This window comes from Charadrius vociferus, unplaced genomic scaffold (genome assembly GCF_000708025.1).
Source record: "Charadrius vociferus isolate BGI_N301 unplaced genomic scaffold, ASM70802v2 scaffold70, whole genome shotgun sequence".
In the NCBI taxonomy this organism is placed as follows: domain Eukaryota; kingdom Metazoa; phylum Chordata; class Aves; order Charadriiformes; family Charadriidae; genus Charadrius; species Charadrius vociferus.
This window is the reverse complement of record NW_009646851.1, coordinates 3450037-3471752: the sequence shown is the minus strand read 5'-3', so window position 1 is coordinate 3471752 and position 21716 is coordinate 3450037. Positions and strand designations below refer to the sequence as shown.

Below are 21716 nucleotides of genomic sequence, written 5' to 3'. Positions count from 1 at the left end.
AAATTAATAGAAGCACATGCCTTCTCCAGAGAAGGCCATTTCCTCAATATTTAATTCACAACTGAAAAAGAACATATGGCGTTACGCCAAATTCTGGGCAACACAACTGTAGCCAAGGACAGCCTCCTACTGTATTCACTGATATCAACTCTGTATAAATACATAAATACACAAGCTGGCACCTGCTCAAGAACACATGAGACCAGAGCTCAGGACTTGGTTTTCTGAATGACAGATAACTGTCCCAACTAATTTGGGGCTGGAACCCACATCTCTTCCCTAGAAAATGAGGATGAGCATTCCCCAGTGTAAGGAGATGTCACATAACAATAAAACCTTGTGCATATTTAAGAGAAATTTATTCAAATTGTTGCATCAATTTCACCTTGCACAGGGAGCCAGCGTCTTTGTGGAAACCCATATGAAACTTTTCTTACAGGGGAGCATGTGACTTTGTAATGTGAATCCTGCAAACTGAGGCTTATACACTGCTTTAAAATCATAGCTTAAAAATTCAGCACTGCAGTCGAACAAGACATCAGTTCCCTTTAACTTTGAGGAGGCTTTTTCCAACAAGGCTGCCTGCTGGTGTCCATCTCCTCACTGGAATTTATTGCTACAGCAGTCATGCTGAGCGCAGAGGACCTTGCAATTGAAGTGCACGTTGAGAGAGAAGGCGTAGGTATAAAAACCAGGGTGATGATTACGTCTGGGGAGCAAGGAGCGGTCACAGCCCACCAGCTGCCCACCTCCACCACAGAAGAGTCTGCAAGCACCATTTGACAAGATGTATAGAAATATCCCTGCTTTTACTGTGCTTTCTGTTTGATTTGGACACAAAGACGCTCTGCCGCAATTAAATCCTTTTCCTTCGGGGTGAGACTGTGCCTTTGCCGTTGCCTGCCTGCACTGTTCAGCCACGCATCTGACCAGATGGCACATGAGCTGACGTGCACCCTGAGCATGCCAAACCATTGCTGCCCTTGCTCCACCTAGACAAGAGGATGGTTACTCCAACAGGGCTGAAATACCACCGGTCACAAACTCCCATCCACTTTAAGGCCAGCTGTGGACCAGAAGCCAGCCCTTTGTTACACCAATAGGCCTGATGAAATAAAAGAAATTAACAAAAAGAAAATAAAAGTAAATTAACAACCAGTATCTGGGATTTGCTTAAAAAAGGCTGCCAACTTCAGGGAGTTAAGGGATTTTGTCAGTGAAGGTTACTTCCTTGCTAGGGAAAGAAAACTAACCACAAAGGCAACTCCTTTGCTCTTGTACCTCATCCTCATTCTTCATACTCTCTCCCTTGTTTTTCTTAATATTCCATTCTTGAAAAACTGGTAGATTTACTCACTGTCATCCGGCTGGGGCAGCCACAAGTTGCTGTTTTGTTTCAGCAAGTGAATTGAAGCAGAAACCTATTCAGTCCCGGGCTGCAGGGGAGCTGCACTGCGAAACACCAGCTAAAACTTGACGGGGCACAGTGACAACCGAGATGCAAGGGCATGGAGGAACCTTTCCACCTGCCTGAGAGAGCTGCTCGTTCTTTGTTGGTTTCTTGCTTGCAACACTCTCCTATGATTTTCTAGAAAACAGCTTTAAACCTCTAGTGCCTGCTGCCAAAAGGCCAGACAGAAATCTTTCAAGACACAGCCAAAACTTGCTTCTTCCATTAAACACAGAAATGGGAATCACCACCTCAGCAGATTTAGAGCCTTACCCACAGTCGGCTCACGTCAATGGCTCTTACGGCCGCTGATTTGCACGAGCTTTGGACCAAACCCACGCCCTGACATCACTGGGTCTCAGACCCCAACAGATCCCCAACGGAGCAGCCAAAGCAGGAGGGGAACGAGCCGAAAACTGCCCTGCTCCAGGAACAGGGAGCACCTCCGGGACCAGATTTTCCTCCTGCAAACCTGTGTGGGATTTGTTCCTGGCTCCATCCAATGCACTCACTGAGTCCTTCTGCAGGTTGGTACCAGCCATTTTACCCCTCTGTGGTTTTGGTTCCTGTATTCACCTTCTAATATTGGTCTCAAAGGAGTGCAATCGATGTAGCCTAGGAGCAGTACTGGTTTGTACCAAAAGTGAACTAACTACAGAATAATCACTTAGGGGAATTTTTCCTTTATGTATACTTTACACATGTACTATTCACCTACGTAATTTAGTTCTAACGGAGTCCAGGCCACCTATCAAACAAAAGGACAGAATCAGAGAATGCAGTAAGGTGCTCCTGCAGTTAAGGTGATATCCTTATGTTCATAATACATCGCTAACTCCAGACAAACGACCAATGCAAAGGATTTCTAGCACACAGCACTATATTATGACTGCCTGAATACTGAAGGGATCTTAACTGTAAAGGGTACAGCTGTCATTTATAAATTAACCATTCTACTTTTTTTAGGATTCCCTGCCTTCTAACAAACTACGTAGTCATTAATGCAATGAGTTACAACACTATGTTCAGAAATCTAGTCACAGTGGTGAAACACAAGAGATATTAAAGAAGTTACTCTTTTCAGCTGAACACAGACAGAAATTGAAACATGCTTCTTTTAAATAGAATTTTCTAAGGACGCCATTGGTAGTCTGATGATAACCTGTCATACAGTTGCAATGAATGCTTACATTTTAAGTTAGCATTATGCAACCGTTGGGACATTTTAATTGCAGATAAACACCTAGTAACCAAAAAAACCCTCCAGTTCTTTCATTAGATATTAAGTTTTAAAAGTCAGCGAGAAAGTTTGTTTTTCAAGCAGGAAAATATTTCAGTTTTCAGGATGACAGAGTCACTCATCTGAAAAAATCACTTCCACTTGCTAAAATAAGCTAACGGGCTTAAATAAATGCAGAGCTAGGACAAACAGGAAGGACATTTTTTTGTTAAATATTTATCCTTGTACAATGTGCAATTGTTTTGGGTTCTGGATTTCTAACATTATCACCAAACCACAAAAATCATGGAAATATTTTATTTCCTATACTAAAAATTCTCAAGATCACATCAGTTCTCATGCAAAACTCAGAGAAAAATCACGGTATCATTGTTAAGAAAACTCACACGTTCAAACTGAATTTACCTGTGCTACACTGGCTGGTGAATAAATAGTATGAGGGTGGGCTGTTGAAATCTTCAATGGGGGAAAAAGCCACCTGATGAAAAGACCATCTGATTTCTGCTTTGCAGCAAGTTAGCGAAGGCTACATCGCAGAGTGTTTGCTTTAAATACAGTCTTAAGGTCTGGATAAACACGGATGATTTAGGCACAGCCAAAAGTGGTGCTTAGCTCAAAAGTATGCTCGGAGCTGGGATTAGTCATCTAAGCTCCTTATTCAGTACCAGGCAAAAATTAGGCACACAAAACAAGAATTCATAAGCACCAGCACCCCGCCTCACCCTTGCCAGCAGAGGTGGAGAATGAGGGATGGATGTGACCCCGTTGCTCTCACACAGGCAGGTAACAAACTCCCTGCTGTATGGAGATCAAGTCAAGTCTTTACAAAAACCCTGCAGGGAGCCAGTCCTTTCAAATCCCCTGCCCCTTTCATCTGAAAACCCCGGGGCTACGGCGGCTGTGCTAGCACGAGAGAAATTCAGGATCAAATCCCTGCTTTCAGGGAATCTGAACTCCACCCTTCCCCTGCCCTGTCTGCAGGGCATCCCGGGGTGCGTGGCCCGGGACCTGAAGCCCAGGTTCTGGGGGAGAGGGATGACCTGCCAACAGCAGGGGTACCTCTGGGCTGTGAGTAAACCATTTGCCAGAAGAGCCCACCTGAGGCTGAGGTTGCCATGACAAATGATCCTTTTATTAAATACCAGGGTAAATGGGCATACGAACTTGTAAACCTTAACAGCATGGAACTAATGCGAACCCTTAGGCTGCTATTAATCATGCTTCTATTCCAGATAATTCAGAAATTAATGACTTGGTTTTGTTATTTTCTTTCAGATACCAGATACGTGTCGAAAAGTGCTGGGCTGGCTGACCAACTGTCCCTTTGCTGGCATACTTGCGAGGACCCCACTAGCAAGGGGAAAGGAGAGGTACAGCAGCTATCTTGGAAGATATTTATATGTACCTGTCAGCAGGCAGTAATGTTCCAGCTACACACCTGGAATGCGTCCTCCCACCGTCCAGCGGCAGCACAGTAGTTAATGCCTCAAAATTTGAGCATTTCCAGCCCCTCCAAAAGGATAAAACCTCACTCTTTTAGCTTCCTTACTGACTGTCTGATCCCTGAGATCCTGCTTGATTTTGCTTTCTACTGTATTTTGTAGCCTGCAGCCTGGTGGGCTAACTGGATGCATTGTACAAACATGGGTCCCATCAAATGTAAATGTCCTCCTGTCTACTGAATGTCGCCTTGTTCCCAGCCACCAAGCGAAGGGTGCCCAGAGCTCCTCACCTACCCTCCTCCAATTGTCCCGCGCCCCTTTCTCATGCCCCTCTTATTCATTTGCTCTGGGACATAGACAGTCCTTGTCTTTTCAATCCGCCTTGATATATTAGTTCTTCTTGGAATAGACTAAACCTTTTGATTTTTGTCTCCGGCTTCTCTTCCTAATAAAAAAATATCTACTAAAGAGAGAAGGAAAGTTGGGAGTATCCTCCTGTGGGTTCCTATGGCTTCTTGCGTGCACAAGAACACCGCTGCCTTTATTCACACAACCCATCCTCACAGGCTGACTACATTAACCCCTCTGCATTAGAGGAATTGCTAAACATCCACTGGGAAAAAAAAAAAAAGAAAAAAGAAATCAGAGCTGGCAGTGCTGTGAGCTAATCTTCTCCCAGAGCCCAGGCAAAGCACGCCTGAGCCCTGCTGCCAGTGCTCACACACCTGGGGGACTTGACTCACCCACGGGGCCAGTGTGCCCGCCTGGTAAAAGGTATGTCCCTCTGGTGAATGGGTCTTTCTCAGAGCTATGTTCAGGTTGTTTAACCTCCCAGCACTCAGCCTTAAGAAATGAGTGTGGCAAGGTAGCAAGAGGTCACAGACTTGAGATGTTACTGATTGCCACCTATACTGTTCTTCCAGGAAGAATTGTCACCTGAGTGTCATAAAGTTAGACCTTGGCCTGCTGTCATTCGGGACCACTTTCATCAATAGCTTAAATGAGTACAGGAAAGCTTCCCTGAATCACCTCAGTGCGGGATCTGCCCCTGTGGAGTCAACACCTCTGCCCTGGAGCTCGCAAACAAGGAATACGCATTTCTGGCCTTGAAGAACTGTCCTTCCTTTACTCCCCTAAAGAAAAAAAAAATGTAGGTCCTTCCCTCCAACCCCTGCCACCCTCCTGATCACACTCTCTGACTAAACTGTTTGGTTTAGCCCTATTTCAAACACCAAACTCTTAGCCCAGTCTATGTTACCGCAGTGTGAGGTTACCAGCACAGGTGACACCTCCAGCAGCACTGAGGCTGGAGCATCCCATCAGCCACCCGGCAAGCACACTGCTCCCACAAGAAAACAGCTTCCAGCTGCCCGCCCAGGACCCTGCTGCTGGCTGCAACAGCATCCTGACACAGGACAGGCTCACCCAAACCTCCCGCTTTATGCCTTCTTGAGCTGAGGGGTTTTTTCCAGTTAAAAAGGAAACTGTCAACAGAGGGTTATTCTCATAACTCATATCTCAGGGAACAAGGCTCGTAGAAGAAAGTATTAGCTGCTAGAAAGTCAGTTATCAAAGGCCTTTTATTTTTTAAGTGTCATTTTGTGCAAAATGAGATAGCCTTTCCTTGCCTTCATTCAAACATCTCAGAGCCAAACCTGAGGACCATATAATATCAATATCAAAATTCTACAAATCTACATAAAAACAAGACCTCAGTGGGACAAATTAGCTTTTGGATCATTAGCAATGCAAATGGCATGGAGAGGGTTTAAAAACAAAAAGAGGTTATGAACTTTGCTGGAAGACATATTTTTCACACTTTATTAGTGGAAAATAAGGTGTATTTCCAGCAAGCGCTTCAAAGGCAGAGTGCCTTGCCCATAAATGTCTGAGTGTCTGTTTAGTAAAGTGGAATGTGGATATCTGTAAAACCAAAGTAAAAACATGGGGCTATGGAAAATATACAACACATATATGAAGATCAACTCTAAACTTTTACATTCCCAAAGAGTTCAGATGTTACTATTTTCAGATATACCTACAGTTTTATACTATCTTCTCCATGGTTTAAGACAGCTTCAAAAATGTGCTTAGACAGGCTAGAAAAACTAAACAGAAATCCACTGGAAGAGAGAAGAATAATTCTTTCTTTATTTTACTGTCTTTATTTTATGACATCTGTTAACAGCAAATAACATACTATATCGCTGTAGTTTTGCCTAAGACCCCAATGTGGAAGACACTAGTCTTTCATATCACTGAGAAAGCATTAACTTCAGCAAAAATGTAAGTGTCTGCTGTATTCACCAAATTTAGCAGTCCAGAGTTCAACACTGCTCTTACAGAAATTGAAGAAACTCTCATTAATTCCAAGGGGTGAAGGGCTGGTCGCGAAAATCCTAAATATGTTTTACTAATAGAATTAATCTTGTTAATAAGCTGGCATGTGAACCCGTTTCTTCCGACTGCTGAAAGCAGCTTGTGGTTTGCTTTTATTCTTTTGAACACAATTAGCAAAGCACTCCAGCAGCTGAATAGACCTATTCATTTGAACAAATTATCCCTTGGCATGGTTTTTTAAAAAAAAAAAAAAATATCTCCCCAAAACTCTCTCCTGGCCTGGTGTAGTCAGAAGAGACACAAAAGCCTGCCTGTCGTTAATCTTGCCTGCCTGCGCCTGAAAAAAGACAAGTGGGACGTACAGTGCTGAATACATTACATTTTCAGTGCCTCTCTCAGTGACATGACTGAATTGCTCGCTTCTCCCAACCCTTATCTTAGCTGGTGTACAATCCTAATTAAAAGGCTGACGTAAGGAATACACACAGGGAAGAGCCTGGCACAGATGTTATGGATGAGATGATAAACTTTATGAGCACAGCTACCTCCCACGTAGCTTTTGTAGTTAACTGCTGGAGCTTGAACAGTTGCTCTTAGGCAGACTATTTCTCATTTTAGAGGGCTGAAATCGTTAAACAAAACAGACTTGCCCTTTCTAATTGGTAGTAGCATCTCACTGATGTAATTAATCTACGTAGCTCATTCTTTCACTGAGATAACTTTACAGGAAAACTGGGCTCCAGTTCCCTTCTCCTGCTGCTCATTTTTGTGTGAAAAGGGCTGTGGATAGGATAAAACCCACGCATCCACCTCGCAAACAATGCTGTCACGTAGTTAACACAGCAGAAATATTTGTTTAATTAGTTACATTTTCAGCTTTTAAATGAGAAGAAAAAACAAGCCATGGGTGGTCTGTAACCTCAGCAGAGCAAATATCCCAGGCTGTAAAATCATCCCAGCTCAGAATACTGGGTTGGACATAAAAAAAGCATTTATTGAATGTCAGGCCTGAGTCGGGAACAGAAGGTGCATTAAGAGCTTCCAAACTGCAGGCTACCGCCAATTCATTAAGTGTTCGGCATTATTTAATAAAAATGGCTTATGCATATACTTTAACCGAAACGCTATTTATTCATAAACATTTTTAACTAGAGTATCTGTTGGGAGTTATTCACACACCAAGTCAGAGACGGTTTCAAATTCTTCCTTCAAGTAAATGCACGCAATTCCCATTGCTGTCTGCCTCACCTAGGCTACAGGTCTGCAAGCAGAGCTTGTCCTGTATTTTGCAATTAAACCAAGGACCTCAATTGGTTTATAGAGACCAGGATGTGTTGTTGTTAATGTCTTGGTAATGCATTAACATTACAGAAGTAAGAAAACTGCTATGATTTGCATGATAGCATTAAAGTGATTCTGCTGCCCTTATGCCTAAACCCCAAATCTGAATGGATTTTTGAAAACATTCCACTTTTTTGGCTATTTTATCAGAGAAGTCAGTCTCCAGGTGGGCATGAAATAAAACGCTAAGGCTTTCTACAGAACTACAGGATCTTCTTTGAAAAAAAAAAATAAAAAAAATCATGACGCAACTGAATGCTGAAAGAAGGGCTGAGTAGATCTGATGCTTCAGCCCACAGTTCTTTGGGTTACAATAACATGACAGTAACTGCTTTCAGACTCCAAAAGCGGTGACCAAGCAAACTAATAATATTTGCTAACGGACTCAGGCAGCTGTTGCAATGGGATGTTGCAATGGGGCATTGCAGACAGGGAACATCATCATTTTTAGCCCCATCCTGTGCAACTACTACCTGCCCAAAGACTTCAAAGATGCTTTTTCAGAACCTCTCTGCTACTCTTGGTTTTGATGCTGTTTAGTTAAAAGGTGCTTAAGGAAGCTTTTTCCTTCACAAGAGCGATTCCTGGGGGAGTCACAGAAATTGCCTTTTCCACACTTTCCTCCTCACTCCCAAGGCACAGGCTCTTCTACCTTTCCCCCCGCCACAGCATAGCACTCTTGCAGAAACAACAGCAATTTCTGACCTCGGAAGGACATACCCACAACAAGTTTTTCTCTTTTCTGTGTGATTTCACATCTGGAGATGAAGATGGCCAACAACACTCTTTGACCTTTTACTCCTCCAAGGGCCGTATATGTTCTCCAGTCCCGTAACTGGACAGCTGCTGCTGGACTTTGCCTTTTCTGACTCCCTTATCTTTCCTTCTGTCATCTGCTTATTTTCCATTTTTATGATATTCTTATTTGGTAGATAATAATGCCTTTAGGAATACTGCTGGCAAGAGGCCAGGACAAAATGGCAGTGCTAACAACTTTTGTTTGAGTTAGGGTCACTGCGAGATAATTTAGACCACAGACCCGGGGGCCCCATTTTCCCATGACACTGGAAGAATCCACACAGAGAAGCAGGAATACTGAATGCTTCAACTCCAAACCTCCCTGAGTTCATCCTCTTGGGACACAGCTTGCAGAAAAGGACGAGGATTATATTTCAACACCCGTGGATAGGACTTGAGATGGACTGTACTACAAACTATTTTTCCCCAGAAGTTTTGTTTTCAGGAGCAGAATCCAGCAGAGAAAAATCCATCTCTGTCACTTCCCACCCACTCAGCTGAAGGACCTCTCCCTCTCAAGTTTCCCTTGGAGGACACAGCCTTGCTCAGCATACACCAAGGCTAAAATTGCCACTTTTTTCCCCACGCTGCCAAAAAAAGCACTGTTAATGAGGTGCCCACTACCCACATATTTTTCAGAGAGGAAGGAACTGGCCCTCAGTTTGGTGTTTTATGTGTCCCCATTAGTTTTTAAAATCGATTTTTTTCTTAAGCCTGAAGGCTGCCCCAAAATGTTTCTCCTATGAACATGGCAGCAGGACAGTAAGTTACGGGAATATGAAGCATCTCTTTCCCACTGTCCAAAGTGGGGAAATGTAAAATTAATCACAAATGATGAAAAGCAAACCTCCTGCTCCCATATCCATGATCTGTAGCTCCTCCACAGGGGCCCAAGATCCATATGGCCTCCACCACAAGTTTCCCATCAGTCAAGGACTGATGTTTCAGATGGCGGGAAGCTGTGGCAGGTGTATCCAGATCACAAGTCCTCTCTGTGGCCTGACAAGAAGAGAATGGGAAGGGTGCAGAAAGCCAGGTGGGAAAGGAAGAGCAGGAAGAGGAGCAGGAGAGGCGGCAGCAGCAGGAGGGGCCCCATGCTACTGCCTGGCCCTAGCAAAGACTAATGGTTTTGAGTGAGGGAGTGCATGGAGAAAGATGAAAAGCTCTGGATCACAGGTGGGAATGGGATATAGGGAGAGGCAGCCCTCAGAGCCAGGCAGAAGGTGGTCAAGGACAAGGCAGCAAGGAGCCAAGCACCCGTGCCACTGCCCTGGGACAGCCAGGAGCACTGCCAGTACGGGTGGCCGATGGCACAATCAACCATGGAGCGAGGAAAGAGAAAAGAGGACTTCTGGCAGTGGGTATGCAGCTGTGCAAGGAGTCTCCCCAAAAAACACATTAGCCTGCAAAATCTCCCCTCTGCTGGCACCAGGGACCACATGCTTGACCGTAACAGGGCTTGCATCTATCCAGCGTCTATCAACACTGAACTTGCATAGGGTTTGCCGTGGGTCCACATCCTAAAGAACAGCAAAGCATCCCCCTCGCCTGCCTCCAAACCACCCACAGAGAGCATCCTGAGCTCTCAGCAGTTTAACGCTTTTCTCATCTGAAGACATGTCGCACTGCCCAAACTAGAAAAGCCACAAAACTGTGGATGACTGGATCTTTAATATTCAAAATCACATTTCTCATCAACCACAACCAAAAATCACACGGCAGATTATCAAGGTACATAGCTTGCTAAGTGACACCTGAAAAAGGGCACATAGAGGGAAACAGGAGGAACAGGACACATTACAGCTTTCAGAGAGCAGCACCTTGAACTCGGCAGTTGGGGTTTCTCCACTAAGCCAAGGCAAAGAATGCCAATAAAAGACTATTCCTGCCTGCCTAGACTTTGAAAGTTTCACAGGAAAAATATAAGCCAGTGATGTGATTCAAACAATATTTTAAGTAAAATACTTAAATAAAATACATTCAAGTTCTAAGAAGCACAGGTTTTCTGAAGTAATAAACTGCAATAAACTGCAAGAAAGGTCATTTATTAACATAACATTCAAGTTCATCAGCTTGTGCTTTAAACTAAAATGATGCCTCTACCTGTGAGGGACACAATGCTTAAAGCAAAGAGATGAGGTAGGTGCCTAAGTGGGACCTGGCAAATGAGGGCTTTGGGTTGCTTTCCTGAATTTTAGGCATAAATTCCTAGCTCTTATTTCCTACAGCTAAACACGGAGCAAACTCTTTTGGCGCCTCTTTTCTTTATAAGCATATTTGGAAAGTTTACTTCTGATCATGGGGAAGGCTGACTGTCTGGGAAGTACTTGTATCAGCATGCAGAAATCCCTATAGGTATGTGCTGTACATTCTTGCTTTCACAGAAGACTTTTCTATGAAAACGCCTAATGATCTCAAGCTCAAAAAGCAATTTTCAGAGGCATCTCCCTCCTACTTTTGGAGAGATTAAAAAAAGTCATACTTTCCCACATCCAGCTCTGGAGGACAATGGCACTTCATTAAGCTTAAAACAACTCACAAGGTCTATACTGGTATTTTAGACAGTTTAAAATAAACAACAGCAACAACCTAAATATGCTTAGTTGGGAAATAAGACCACTTTTCTCATTCACAACAAGAAAGACTTCATCAGATGCAATACAGAGAGTCTAACTTTCTGAGATCTGATTATACGAAAAGAAAAAAAAATATTGGGAGAAAACAAAAAAAGATTACTACAGTTCTTTGCCTGTTAAAAAAAGACAAGTGATTGTTGGGAGAGGGAGAGAGACCTGACAATATGCCTTTCCCCAACCTGATGATGAACAAGGGGATGAGCACAGGACAATTAGTCATGGAAGGTGGTGCACAGATCTAGTGCACCTAGACCAAGCCTATTCTTGCTATTTGCATCATCCACACACAAAAAAAAAAAAAAAAGAAAAAAGAAAAAAAAAGATATTATATAGGCAACAATGGGATTTTACAACAGAACCCAGGTGACACTGTCCTGATAAGGTCTCACTGCTACTTTTGCTTTAATTAGGAGCATGTTTTTGAAGATGCTAAGACCTGAAGTCTGTCACCAAGTACTTACGTAGTCATCCTCGTGCAGACCTTGCTTCTGAACAGAACTTTTCACCTCCAGGGAAAACTTCTCAAACTCAGGCTTCACAGTCCTCAGCAGAGTGACAGTTTGGAGGTATGAGTATGCCTTCTTGGCTTCAAGGTCATGTTTGTCTCCTCTTCTCCAAGAGCCATTTCCTAAGGGGAAAACAACCATATTTCCAACTCCAAATTCGGTACCATTATAGGATTGCCCTCCTTTTCCCACCCAGAAGTCCCCTGTCCTGCACCCTGGGGAGATGGCGAAGTACAAGGGAGAACTGAACCTGTTCCAAGACGTGCAGGAAACCAGGCAGGGAGGAACGGTTGATGGGAAGTAAATGTGCAAACAGAAGGACAGCTTTACTCCCATGCTGTGTTTGCTTATTTTTAAAGGGTGGGATGAAGCCTAAGTGTGAGAAGACATCTCAGAGCAAAAACATGTGGCAGATCTCAAACGCAGAGATATTTAAGTTAGAACAAGTGAGGAAGGATCTGACCACAAAGTTTTTGTTACACATCACTCCACCAGCAACACTCTTGGACAGTCAGAAAGGCACCAATAAAGTCAATAGTATGATCATGACCCTGCATGGGAGGCAGATGGTACAGATACTTCTCCCACAGCTCTCCCACTGCGGTCAAGGAGAAAACCATGTGTACAGTGGCTGCCAGACCAGCACTGCTTTTAGTGGAAAAGAAACACTTAGAAATAAAATGGGATGCTGCGCCTATGCTGTATTTACGTGTGTTTTGTGTCACAGCAGGGGAACAATTTAACTCAGACCACCAGTAAAGTAACCAGATTTTTAAAAAGCAGGCTAGCTGACTGTCTGTTCATTAGCAGAGGAGTCCTTCTGCCTAACAGGGCCTGACCTTACCAGGTCCTAAGACCCCAATCCAAAGCTTCACGAGACCAGTGGAAAGATTCACATTGCTCTGGAGCAGGTTGTGTATTATTTTACATAAATGATAAATAAAAGAGGCCTAGAGGGAACATTAGTAGCCCTTAGCAGTGTGCCTTTAAATGCTTACAAATAATTAAAAGCTAGACAGTCTTTTTTCAAACAACAGCAACAAACCCCATCATGGCTAAATGAGCCAAGATGAAGACTAACGCTAAGCTCCCAAGGGCGACTTGGAGGTGCACAGGACCCTGAGATGAGAAAGGATGTGGCTGCTTTGCTTGGGTCCGTGGTGTCATTTAGACCAAGAGAAGCAAGTGGTTTGGGAATGGAGATGCTAACTGAGACAGAGTCCAGGCATCAAACCCATGGTGCTCCTTGCACAGCACTACCAGCTGTACCACATGCCTGCAACAGCAAATAAATGGGCGGACTACCTTGGTCCCCCCAAAGCAGGTGAACACAGAGCCCACGTTTTGTCCTCCCAGTACCCCAGCACTGCTGCTGTGACTTTTTTTTTTTTTCTTTTTGACAATAAATGTAATTGGAGAATTGTTCTGCTTCCTCAGAGAGCAGAGGGGAAAGAACAAAGGACCTGCACTTCTCCAGAGGACAAGCTGTTCCTCCTTGTGCTTTTGGCTCCAGGGCAGCTCCTGTCACTCCCAGCACAGGGCAGTAGGCACAGGACCATCAGAGCCCTTTTGCCTCTCTCTTCCACCCCAGGAAAGCCTTACTTACCACAGCTCAGCACCAGCTAGGACTGTCATCTTTATAAATACCACGAACCTTGCTAATTCTTAATTTCTTTTATTTCCTCTTTTTTTTTTTTTTTTTTGTGGAGGTGATTTCATTCTTTTAGGAAGAAGCTTTAGTTTAACTGGTCAAAATTACTTACACCAGGACCCTATTCATCAGACCTGATGAGAGCAGCTAGCATCCCACCATCTGGTTTTGCCCTGAGAGGTAGCACTCTTCCCTTCAGTGCCTGCACGCTCTCCTTGTTACTGCCTTCAAAACGGAAGAAATGCACATCTGGCAATTGTAAGCTAGCACGTCTCTTCCCCACAAGAGGGTATAAGCCCTGCCAGAGCCTCAAAGCTGAAAAGCCTCTGCCCCAGCTGGGAACCTGCATGTCAGAGGTGCGGTATTCAAGAAGTACGGCAGAGACTGCAGCACAGAGGGCTTTGCTATAGCTTTGTATTTACAAACGGAGATGGCTAAAAAGAGTGAGATTATAGACACACAAAAATGGTAGTGCTGGTAGAATGTGAGTAAGTTGCTGTCCTGGATGCTATACGTATTTATTTTTAAAAATCGTGGCACTGGGCACAGGGAAGGTACACTTGCATAACAGTGTTCCTAGAATATTTTACATATTTAAATTCCTTTACGGATTATTCTGCAGGAGGTTGTCTTGCCACAGTACTTATGTGCAATTATTGCAGCCTTGGCATCTAACACGCCTGCTCTTCTGAAAAATTAAAAATATTCAGAACAGAGGGCAACAACAAACTGCAATAAAGTCATCTGAACTTAAAGGCAAAGTGCCAACTTGCCAATCACACCCAGTCTTACAAAAGGTACAAAATCTAGTATCTCCGGACACTAGGAACAGGGAATTTGGGGACTTTTTCCTCTACATTTCTCTTTTATGCTTGCTTTTCACATGTGATGACCATCTGCACACAAGTCAACTCCTGACGCACAGTCATTTCACTCTTCATGGGAAATACATCCACAAAGAAACAGAAAAATTAGTTTAAAAAGAATTATTACTTAGAAATGTCAGGAAATGCCACATTCTAACTACGCTACATCAGAAGACAGACAGTTTTCATTAATCCCTTGGAAAAGCTACAAGAAGACTGTGATGCAAAGGAGGATGGTGCTGAGGGTCCCACGTGACCGCAGGGAAACAGGTATTGCCCCCATCACCGTGCCGCGTGGAGGTCCCACACCAGGATGGCACAGCGCTGCCCTGTACACGGCTCAATGAAGTGCCGTCTAGTGGGGGCTGCGTCACGAGGGACACCCACCCCACACCAGCTGTGATGCCAGGGTCTCTCCCGGGGCAGGGTGCTGAGCCTGGGGATTGCAACACTGCCTCCTGTAACCACCACTGCCTCCTGGCAAGTACCGTCCTGGCAAGCAAAACCATCCCAAATGGCAGCATCCCACCTCCTGCAGCCGCTGCTCTGACGTGAGCATCCCCTGCTCAAGGAGAACTTTGGGTACTATCTGTTCCAGCCAGCTTCAGTGCTTCCCAGGTAGTCACCCTGCACTGATTTCAGCCAAGCCAAGGAAACCATCACTTGTAGGGGACGATTCATCTGAGCCACTGCGGACACTGAAGGACAAGGCAAATCGCTGTCCAGGGGTGCCACCTTCTCTGCTGTGACTCCAAAGGGAGCCCAGCTGACACACAGACTTGTACCTGTGGCCAGATGAATCACTTCTAAAGCATTTCTACTCTGTGAGATGAAACACAGTAATAGCACAGGGGTAATGAGCCACCACCGGCAGCCAGAGGGGTTATTTGATCAGCGGTTTCTTGTAAAGTGAAGCCTGCAAAGCTCCCAGGGGGCACAGAAGGGCCAAAACTAGAGGGTTTTGTGACTGCTGATACCGGTAGACCTTCAGCTTTTTGCTCTGGTCCTGATTAAGGCTGCAATGCCAAATGGTTTTGCTTATGCCACAAGGGATAAAGTCACTCCAAATTCAACTCAACAAAAAGAAAACCTTGATTCGAACCACTGGCTTTGACCTTGTTCTGCAACTTTATCTTTCAGTTATTTAAGTGATTTCCTTATTCTTTAGCAAAACTTGGCACTTCTTTAGCTAACCTAGACGATACATCTAGCAGTATCTGTACTTCTGTATGTATCTATATCTCTGAATTTAAAGAGCTACATATATTCATTATAGAACTTTTCAACTAACAGCACTGTTCACTGTGAAATAATCTCAGAGGTGGTAGCTGGATAACAAAAAGTTTATGCAGAAGATTTTAACTTACAATTAACTGTTTTATTAAACAAAATACATCATCCTTTTGTGAATCCAGTTGTTCCTGTTGGTCAGCTTTTTGAGGCTAGAAAGAAAGAAAACAAGTTTTCCTTCTTTCTCAGCTCCCACTTGGTTTTCAATTTGAAATGAATTTGTTATTGTAGTGGATTAGTTAAGGCAGCCTGCAGGGGGGGAATTATTTTCTCTGCACCTGCAAAAGAGGCTGCTCCTTTCAAAAGCCACGTTGACATGTCAACAAAACCTAGTTCCCTGGCATGAACATGCCTCAGCTTCAGCCATCTGATGTTGTTTAAAACTCAGCAAATATATTGCTCCGGTATTACTTTGAATTTATCTGAGGCAGCTGAAGCAGGTTTAGTCCCTGCCATGCACTACCATAACATCAAATGTAACTGAGTGTAAGTGTATTTCAAAAAGCAAATGTATTTAACTTACATTTCAAAGTCTTGTTTTAATTTGACAGACCTGATCGTCTTCACTCTAGGTGTGAAATCAGCCACTTTTATCCACCCTGCTCTAGTAAATTTGGACTGTCCGTGTCCCATCCAGTGCTTTCCCTTCAACACAACACCGCTAAATATTTTTGCAGATGTAGTTTCTGATCCAAAGCTGCAACAAATCAGACACGTGGATCCGCCAGCACAGAGGTGACCTGTGGAAACCCAGGCTCTGCAGCTGCCCACAGTCCCGGCCGTTGCTTGTGACTCCTTCCAGCCACCTGCACAGACGGCAGGCAGGCTGCCGGGCAGCCGGGAATAGGCCTGTCCTGAGATCTGGCAGTCGCAAGGCTTGGGGGTGGCGCAAGCCACCTAGAGCTGAGCACACACACCGCAGCACGGGGTACCCACACCTGGCTGCTATAACCTACTTCTCCCTTCAGTGCTGCTTCCCCTATAAGTAAGTACATAAGTAATGCCTGTAGTGGTTTTGGTGTCTTGTCATCCACCCAGTGGCAACTATAGCCACGAGATCCGTTCCTGCCATACCGCAGCCCAAGTGGAAGGTAACTGCAACAACAGGGAAAAACAGTGGTGTATTCTGGGACACAGTGCGGCGGTTTTGAGGCTAACAAATCTAAAATATTAGCAGGCTTACAGAAGACTTTGCAACATACTTGGGCAAGAAAAACATTACCGTATGATGAGCTGTTGAAGAGTTCAATATTGAAGAAAGCATAGTCCCCGTTGGTCATTCCTTGCCGATGAGCAGCCAACATGATGTTCCTGATTGTGTCACCACTGGCACACATGATTACAACTGGTGGAAGAAAATGGAAAACACAGATAAGAAGCAGTTCGAGAACTTCAGGGAACAGCCTGTTAAGCATGAACGCTGCCAGAGACAGTGACCCCAGCTGTCCTCCCAGTGTTGCAACAAACATGACAACGCAGACGGCAAACAAAGCTGATTTCCCAAACAGCTGATAGAAGACAGGTACCACAGAAAGGCTTCCTACTGCCTTGTCTCCTCTGAAAATAATTAAATAGAACCTCTTTGTGATCAAAGGTTTTTTACCCCTGCAACGTGTGGTAAATTCTAGCTTCAAATTTCTTCAACTGCATGTATTCATAGAGTTGACTGCAACCATCAGCTTCTGTTGTTACTTCTAAGTGGACACAAGACAACCTGAGGATGAAGAATTAATGTGATACCACAACATTACCATTTTAATTTCCATTCCATTGAACAGTTTGGTGTAGATTCATCTCACCTACACCTCTGCTATCCAAAATTTAGGTATCTGGTCTAGAACTTGTTGCCTCTCTACAGCTAATGTAGAGCAGCACCTCTACAGCTGTCTAGGGAAAGTGGTATGAACCTCTCCAGGATGTGACTTTGTCTCTGGGGACTATACAAGAAGCCTAGGCAACGATCTTTGATGGGATACTTGATATTCAGAAATGAGAAAAGCAAGGGCCGCTTTCTGAGCATGAAGAGTAAAGTTGGTTACAAGATTAAACACCACAGAGTCTCATTTATCACAGACCAAGAGCTAAGCAGGGGTTCTGCCACTACAATAGGACCTACAAGCCCACAGGTGTCCTCTGTGTGAGCACCATGATCCACACTGCAACAACTGTGGTCAAGAGGTCTCTTCCCCAGCCTGCTGGGCAGGGGGAGCTGTTCCCCTTACTACCCCTTCCCTCTGCAGAGGGAAAGCAGGAACTCAGGCAATGTCTTCAGCAATGGGGAGACACCTTCCACAGTGAGCACTTTATACCATACATTTTTATATAGGTTCACAAGACTATGGGTATGAAGCTACTGACATCAGAGAGAGCAGTAAAGTATTGTATCAGTGCGTGCTTCGGGGCTATATCCTACAGCAAAGTCGTAAGAGATCCTGTTGGGACGATGACTCGAAACCAACTGCACGCACATTTCCAAGAACGCCGTCACGCATCGCAGGGCTCAAAAGCTACAATAATGTACGCAAATATTTTCACCCCAACAATAAAACTGAATCAAAACCACATTCGGCTTTTCTGGGTAGAAGTGTTTGCTATTATAAGAAATGAAAAGGCCAAACAGGCCAAATCTTTTTGCACACAATGAATCTTCTCCCATCGCTTTTCTGGTTGGATGCCATCACAGGCATAAAGCTCCAGATGCGCTGCTGGGGTGAGTCACGTTCGGTACATCCCCACGCTTTAGAAGAGTTATACCATGCATAGCTCTGTCCTCCTGATTACAGCAGAGTAATATAACAATTTCCAGAGCAACAGAGCAAGACATATTTCATGACCATTGTGAGGTATATTAGCATGAAGGAAAAGAAGAAGAAAAAAAAATTTCTTAAAATAAAATTTGGATCAAATCTTTTCCAGATGCACATCAGGAACAAATTTGTCTCACTGTTCCTAATTTCAGTATAGGTGAGAGATTTCCTTTTGAAATGTTTCCTTGCTGCCCTCCCAATTCTCCCTTGACTTTGCCTTTATAATTCACATCTATCATAAAATGGTAATCTGTAGATGGAATCAAACAGATTCCCACAACACCAGTAAAAGACCTTGAGCAAAAGAAATTAAAAAAAAAAAGGGGGGGGGAGCTACTTTAAAATACATTAAATCATATTTTGTAAGCCTCTAAAGGAATGTAAGGGAAGTAATATTAACTATTTGGATGTGGTTTTTAACTCAGTAGGAGAGCAAAGATTACATATTTCAAGATTTTGAAGCAAATAAGCTATGGGCATGTCTCTCAAAATCTTCCAAAAATGTAAATTATGTGTTTTCAGTCTGCATCTGTACCTTACTATTGTGTACATATAAACGTGTACGTGCAAACACATATAAAATGTTCTCCCTCCAGTACAATATGCGCAGACCACAGTAATTCTAATACTAATATTCTGAATTTATTGACTAGGATTATTGACTCATCCTGCAAATACTTAAGAGTTTAATTCCAGTTAAAGGAGTAAGTGTTCCCTTCACTATGCACATCCCTTGGGCTATGTGCTTATGCAGAACGTATTTAAGCACAGTCCCAGGTTTGTGACCATCACAGCTAACCTGAGCCTACAGCATCAAGCCTGCAGCACGGCTAACAGAGCCTACTAGGGAGCTTGAACTAGTACTGAAATTTATTAAAGACAAGCGGTTAACTTTTATCATCATACTTTTCATCATGATTGTGTTGTGGCTCCAGGACTTGAGCCTTTTGAAGCGGCTGCAGGGACTGAACAGACAGCTGCTGGCAAACACGGGTACATGGCTGAGGGTGCTCCTGCCTCCCAGACCCCCAAGAGCTCAGTGCAAACCCCCAGCCAGCAGCAACCTAACCCAGGGGGCCAGCCTCTGCCCCGGGTCCCCACGGGCCAGCCTCCTTCTCAGCCCTGAGAGAGTTTCAAGTCGGTATCCTGCATCTGCTTGAAAGCCCACTCCCACTCCAGGCAGCTCAAGGAAACCCCACCACCCGGGTGGGACCACCACTAACAGCAATCTCTGGAAACAGAGAAGGTGCAGGGTCACAGTACAGGACGCTGTCACAGTAGGTGCAACCCAGGAGCCCTAAAAACTGGTGAGAAAAACCAACTAATCAAAACTGTTTCTAGAAAGTGCTTGGATGGTGCCCTGTTGCCCACAAGCCCTGCTGACCCATTGCGGGGGATCTCCAAGGAGTCTCCAGGAGAAATGAAGACCTCATCTGGGCAGCTAAGGCACATGGTGCATCCTTCATGTGATATACGACTTTTAAAATATTGGGACAGCCTGAAAGATGTCTCGAACGGCAGGACCATCCCTCAGGCCCAGAAGAACGTGCCAGATGAGTCCTACGATCAGTCTTTAAAGTCAGAAAGACACAAGTGGGAAGTGAAGCGTCTCCCTTGCTGCATGTCACATTAGTGGCATGAGCCAGAGGACAAATGAAGAGGTGAGACAGAGAGAGGGGACACCACAGGGCACAAGGAGGGGAGAGAAGTAAGACAGAGGGCTGCTTTTGTTCAGCCATTTGCTAGTCACAGAATTATGTGAGACCAAAGGTCTCGGCTCATTAAAGCATTTAAGTCCAGGCTGAAAGCAAGCCTCTCCCCCCATACAGTCAGTGCAGTTTGACAAGCGGGCTTTGCCTTTGGCCATCAGTCACCTTTGCACAGCACGGCCACAGCTCCCTTTGACTAAGGGTGAACACTCATCTTTTCCTGCCATATGAGTGTTGTTATGGTCTTCACGTCAGGAAAGCCAAACACACACACACACACACACACACAAGTTAGGCTGATTAAAACAGAAAAGCATCTTTCCCCACGTAGCGGTTTCCTCTAGCACTTACACATTTCTGTCTCTCCATTCAGTGTATTTCCCTGAATGGTACTAGGAAAGCTCTATTTTAAGCACCTGCTTTGGTGAAGAGAGAATTAAAGAGCCATATGCTATTAGATCTCACTTCTCTCACACACGCTACTGCGCACATTAAGTACTTCACAGCAGCGTAACGACATCGGCAGTGCAAGTGCAAGTCCACAGCCTACAGCACCGTAACACCAGTCACACACAGCATGATCTTTATCTGTCCAATTTTGATGCTATTTTAACATTCTATAACCAGGGATGTAAAAATTGTACAAAGCACTTCGTACATCTATGTCTGTTTTGGAAAACAGCTAAGGACTTTCTTTAACCTGATCCTGTGGTCCACTCCTGGAACACACCTTTTCTTTTCTTTTTTTTGCAATAACTTACTGGGGAATCCTATGGCTGGTAAAAGCCTCTTACCAAAAATGCCTTTTTCATAAGCCCATGTATCCATGCATCGGGTCTGCAAGATCTCACTTTAAAACACATCTAACTACAAATTTGCACGTTCCAAAGCACTTTGGGCATTTTACTACTTCATGATGCAAAGCCAGTTCATCCAGCCCAGGGGTGACTTTCCAAGATGTTTTACAAGCCATTTATCTCCACAGTGTTTTGCTAACAGTTGGTGGCAATATTACTGCACACACTCACGGGTTTCGCATCCACACCCCCCGGCAAATGACCGCTTCCCCTAAATGCATTTGTTATTTATGAAGTACTCGACAGGGCTTCCAACAGCTGGAGCGGGGAAAAGGATCCCCACGGGAAGACACAGCAGGGCGAGAAGAAAACATCTTTGCTTAGACTTTGAACTTACAGAGAGTCACTTCAAAAATCTCAGAGAATAAGCAACAGATTTGCTGCTCTGCAGATGCGGGCGATTTTCGGTAACCCAAACTGCCAGCAGAAAGCTGATTTCTTACTATGCCACAAAACCATGCTCGCGGGGTCCCCGAGGGCGAGCATCCCTCCCCGCGGCAGCAGGCAAAGCTCTAATGAACTTCTGCGGGCACAGCTTTCGCTCAGGTGGTCCCCATCCACCGGGGGCCGCTTGGACTAGGGATGCTGGCACAGCACCGCAGTGAGTTTCCCCACGGGTGGGGATGCGATGCGACTCCCCCCTCCCGCAAGACCTTCCCTCCCCGGCGCTCCCAGGGCCCCGGCCACCACCCAACGCCATCGAGTAGCTGAGCCGGGCGCTCCCGCCACCACTCACCCCTCTCGCCAGTCTGTAGGGTGCGGACGACGTCGTCGAGGTCGAGG

The 21716-nt window shown here is 44.6% G+C and overlaps 1 protein-coding gene across 2 annotated transcripts in view; it reads right to left on the bottom strand.

Annotated features, from left to right (window-relative positions):
* NPR3 (natriuretic peptide receptor 3) overlaps positions 1 to 21709 on the bottom strand; it is a 42387-nt gene extending 20678 nt beyond the window's left edge. Inside the window, exons 1-3 of one of the 2 annotated variants that reach the window (XM_009894203.1) lie at positions 21670 to 21709; positions 16783 to 16905; positions 11709 to 11875 (exon numbers count right to left, since the gene is read on the bottom strand). In XM_009894203.1, the coding sequence (XP_009892505.1) occupies positions 11709 to 11875; positions 16783 to 16897 (282 nt within the window). In that variant the 5' untranslated portion in view covers positions 16898 to 16905; positions 21670 to 21709. Of the gene's footprint in view, positions 1 to 11708; positions 11876 to 16782; positions 16906 to 17138; positions 17158 to 21669 lie in introns of those variants that run through there. The other variant, XM_009894204.1, reaches the window with a different exon arrangement.
* Between the last annotated feature and the right edge of the window lie 7 nt (positions 21710 to 21716).